Source organism: Antrostomus carolinensis, unplaced genomic scaffold (assembly GCF_000700745.2).
Source record: "Antrostomus carolinensis isolate BGI_N321 unplaced genomic scaffold, ASM70074v2 scaffold27528, whole genome shotgun sequence".
NCBI lineage: Eukaryota > Metazoa > Chordata > Aves > Caprimulgiformes > Caprimulgidae > Antrostomus > Antrostomus carolinensis.
This window is the reverse complement of record NW_010331369.1, coordinates 10,244-14,384: the sequence shown is the minus strand read 5'-3', so window position 1 is coordinate 14,384 and position 4,141 is coordinate 10,244. Positions and strand designations below refer to the sequence as shown.

Below are 4,141 nucleotides of genomic sequence, written 5' to 3'. Positions count from 1 at the left end.
TTCCCTCCACCTCTCCACAGTCCCTCATGTCCACCACAGCCTTCGGGCTGGGCTCCAAGTACTTCGCACTGTACGAGGTGTCTGGTGTGGGCATCCAGTGGCACACCTTCAGCCAGTCACCTGTGGAAGGAGATGACTTCAACCTCCTGCTGTCCATGATGATGCTGGCCGTGGATGCGGTGGTGTACGGGGTGCTCACGTGGTACATTGAGGCCGTGCACCCGGGTACGTGTGAGCAGTGGGGCACAAGGGCACCTCTGATCTTATGGCAGCCACCTTGTTGGGGACCTGCTGGTTCCTGGTGGTGCTCAGCCCTGATAACGGTGGGATCTGGCACAACGTGACTTCAGGGTTACCTGTGTGTGTCCTGCTGGGACACCTGCCCATGTGCCCTGACCCCCTGGTGACACCGGCAAGTTCCTTGGAGATCTTGAGTTGTGTGTCTCAGTTCCCTGCCCAAAACAAGGTGTCCATGGCTGGAGCACTGTCCTCCTTTATGCCCTGCGTGGGGAAGGGTCTCACCTGCTTCCTTTGCTTTCCTAGTAAAACCAAAGCATAAGCCAGGCCCAACCCAAAGCCCAGAGGACTTTGCCACCTTGCACAGCCCAGCAGCATTGCCCTGAGCTCAGCTGACCAGGGCTCTTGCAGCTCCCACCCTGCAGTGATGTCCCAGAGCTGGGAAACCCCCATGTCCGTGCCCATGCTGAGCTCTGCCCCAGGTTCTGAGGGACACAGGCGTAGGGTTGGCCCTGACTCCGGAGGGGTTGTGCTCGCAGGCATGTTCGGCTTGCCGCGGCCCTGGTACTTCCCCTTCCAGAAGTCCTACTGGCTGGGCAATGGGCGAGTGGAGACCTGGGAGTGGACCTGGCCCTGGTCCCGTACCACCCGCCTCAGCATCATGGAGGAGGATCAGGCCTGTGCCATGGAGAGCCGGAGGCTGGGTAAGGGCAGCCGGGGTGGTGGGAGGTGGTCAGGGATGGTCGAGGCTCTGCTGCAGGGACCTGCTTGGACCCCTGTGTGTCCCCTGTGTCCTTGTCGGGGCAGGGTACTGGGCCAGGTGCTGCTGCCTGCCTGGGAGCTGCTGCCTGTGGTGCAGGAAGGGGGAAGCTGGTGAGAAGCAGTGGGAAGGGGCCACCAGCCAGCACAGCCACTGTGGGATGGAGGTGGGGAGGTTCATCTCCCAGGGAGTCTGCCCAGCCCCTGGCTCCTCACCACCCCACTCTCACAGCAGAGGAGACACGGGGCATTGAGGAGGAGCCGACCCACCTCCCCTTGGTTGTCTGCATCGACAAGCTCACCAAGGTCTACAAGACAGACAAGAAGCTGGCACTGAACAAGCTGAGCCTCAACCTCTATGAGAACCAGGTGGTGTCCTTCCTGGGGCACAACGGTGCGGGCAAAACCACCACCATGTGAGTGCCTGTCAGGGTGGACGTGGGCCATGTCCTTCTGTCCAGCTGCAGTGAGTGGGGAAGGTGCTGCGTGACATCCTTGCAGGGCCGTGTGGCAGCTGGTGCCATGCCCAGAGGGCAGCAGTGCGGGTGTGGGGGTGGCACAAGATGGCACAGGCAGCGGGTGCATGGTTCTGCACTGACATTGCTCTGCCTGGGGCCCAGCAGATGCTCTTGGAGGTGGTGATTGGAATTGAACCAGATGGAGGCACATGAAGCTCCTCACCTTGTTGCCTTTCTCCATCCATCCAGGTCCATCCTCACTGGCTTATTCCCTCCAACCTCGGGCTCTGCTACCATCTATGGCCATGATATCCGTACGGAGATGGATGAGATCCGGAAGAACCTGGGCATGTGTCCTCAGCACAACGTGCTCTTCGACAGGCTGACAGTGGAGGAGCACCTCTGGTTCTACTCACAGCTCAAGAGCATGGCAGAGGAGGAGATCCGCAAGGAGATGGACAAGTAGGCACCCTCCAGCTCCTTTTACCCCATCTCTGCTGTTTGCATGAGTGGGTCTCCTTCCTGCTGGCTGTGCTGTGGTGGGTGATCTGGGAGCAGAGATGTCCCCTGGAGCAGCTCCACCAAGTGTTTTCCAAAACTTGGGGTGTCAGGCTGTGGAAGCCAGCAGAAGATGCTTCTGTAGCCTGGCTGCAGCTGAGCTGTCCCAGTGTCCAAGGGCCATAGGTACCACATGGGGAAGAGGCACCACATGCTCCCAGCAGGCACTTGGCACCAGTAAGCCCCCCTGGCATCCCTGGTGCTTCTCCCCTGTCCCTAGGATGATTGAGGACCTGGAGCTCTCCAACAAACGCCACTCCCTGGTGCAGACCCTCTCAGGGGGCATGAAGAGGAAGCTGTCCGTGGCCATTGCCTTCGTGGGCGGGTCCCGGGCTGTGATCCTGGATGAGCCCACAGCTGGTGTGGACCCATACGCACGCAGGGCCATCTGGGACCTCATCCTCAAGTACAAGCCAGGTGAGCAGAGGTGGGCAGAGCCCAGCATTGCTCCTCTGGCTGTGGTGGCCCTGACCCCTCCACTGAGGCTCTGTGTCACTGTCAGGGAGGACCATCCTGCTCTCCACGCACCACATGGACGAGGCTGACCTGCTGGGTGACCGCATTGCCATCATCTCCCACGGCAAGCTCAAGTGCTGTGGTTCTCCACTCTTCCTCAAGAGCACCTACGGTGACGGCTACAAGCTGACGGTGGTGAAGAAGCAGTCGGACACCAGGAATGGCACAGGTCTGGGGGGCAGCGGGACCCCGTGTTTAGAGGAGTAGATGGGACCAGCCCTTCTTCAGGCTGGGAAAGGAACGAGATGTCAAGACCCAAGTGCTGCCACCCTGAGTCTCCTTAGGCCACGTGGGGTATGGAGGGGGACAGGGCAGGGGTGTGGAGGTGGCATCGCTCAGCCTTGGGATTTCTCCCGTCTGGGTCCTGGGTTTACACCCTGTGTGGTGGCCTTTGGTTTTGTCTGACCCATGGGTGCCCACTGAGATGTCTAGTGTGGGCTGTGGTGCAGAGCACCGTCCCCAGGCCAAGCAGGGTGGCCAGGAAGCCTCCAGCACCCCGTGATGGAGGCTGGAGGAGCCCCTGTGGCACTGGGTGTAGGGTGGACGTGGTGGGTCCTGGTGGGAGGCTGGGTGTGAAGTGACCGTCCAGTGCTGCCCCTCTGCCTCAGAGCCAGCCCAGCCACACAGCCCCCCGGCCCACTCCTCCGTCAGCCCCTGCTCCGAGCCTCGTGTCTCCCAGTTCATCAAGAAATACGTGGCCTCCTGTCTCCTCATCTCGGACACCAACACCGAGCTCTCCTACATCCTGCCCAGCGAGGCCGTCAAGAAGGGCTGCTTCGAGCGGCTCTTCCAGGTACCTGTGGGGGCTGACAGGGTGGGCAGGCAGGTGGTCGTGGGGACCACGGTGCTGTGGGCACCTCCTGCCCTCCTCACGCAGCACTTTGCCTCCGCAGCACTTGGAGCAGAGCCTGGAAGAGCTGGACCTCACCAGTTTTGGACTGATGGATACCACACTGGAGGAGGTCTTCCTGAAGGTGTCTGAAGAGGACCAGTCTCTAGAGAACAGCGATGTGGGTACGGCTGTGGGGGGCACATGGTGCTGCTGGGGCTGGCCAGGGGCTGTGTGCCTTTGTGTAGGCATGGTGGCTCCTCTCCTCTTGTGCATGGATGCGTGGCTGCAGGTATCTCCTGTCCCAAGGGGAGGAGAGGTCTCCAACAGAGCCCATCCTGGCCAGGAGCAGCCAGCCTTTGCTCCACTCCGTGTTTGCGGAGCAGATCCATCCCTGCTCTGGGCTGGTGGCAACCTCCCTTCTCCTTCCAGACATGAAGGAGTCCAAGAAGGATGCCCTGCAGCCACCTGCCCCCGAGCTGGGCCTGAAGCCCGAGGCCAATGGGGGGCCCTTGGCTGAAGCGGACATGCCGGAGAAGCCCGAGGTGGAGCTCAGCAACCTGGTGACCTGCTCCAAGCTGGCGCAGTCGCAGGCGTCCCTGCGCTCGGCCTCCTCGGTGGGCTCCGTGCGGGGTGACGAAGGTGGGGCTTATTCCGAATTCTTTGGGGATTACGCGCCCCTGTTCGATAACCGGCAGGACCCCGATAACATCAGTCTGCAAGGTTCGTGCCGCCGGTGCCCGGCCAGCGGCAGGGGCCGGGGAAGGTGCTCAGCTGGGCCAGG

General features: G+C 61.5%; 1 protein-coding gene across 1 annotated transcript in view; it reads left to right on the top strand.

The window, feature by feature from the left end:
- ABCA2 (ATP binding cassette subfamily A member 2) overlaps window positions 1-4,141 on the top strand; it is a gene marked incomplete at its 3' end in the record, with an annotated part of 22,337 nt that overhangs the window by 7,960 nt on the left and 10,236 nt on the right. Inside the window, 9 exon segments of the mRNA XM_029086277.1 lie at window positions 21-225; window positions 777-941; window positions 1,229-1,412; window positions 1,704-1,916; window positions 2,233-2,429; window positions 2,515-2,697; window positions 3,137-3,321; window positions 3,422-3,542; window positions 3,790-4,080. Coding sequence (XP_028942110.1) covers window positions 21-225; window positions 777-941; window positions 1,229-1,412; window positions 1,704-1,916; window positions 2,233-2,429; window positions 2,515-2,697; window positions 3,137-3,321; window positions 3,422-3,542; window positions 3,790-4,080 — 1,744 coding nt within the window.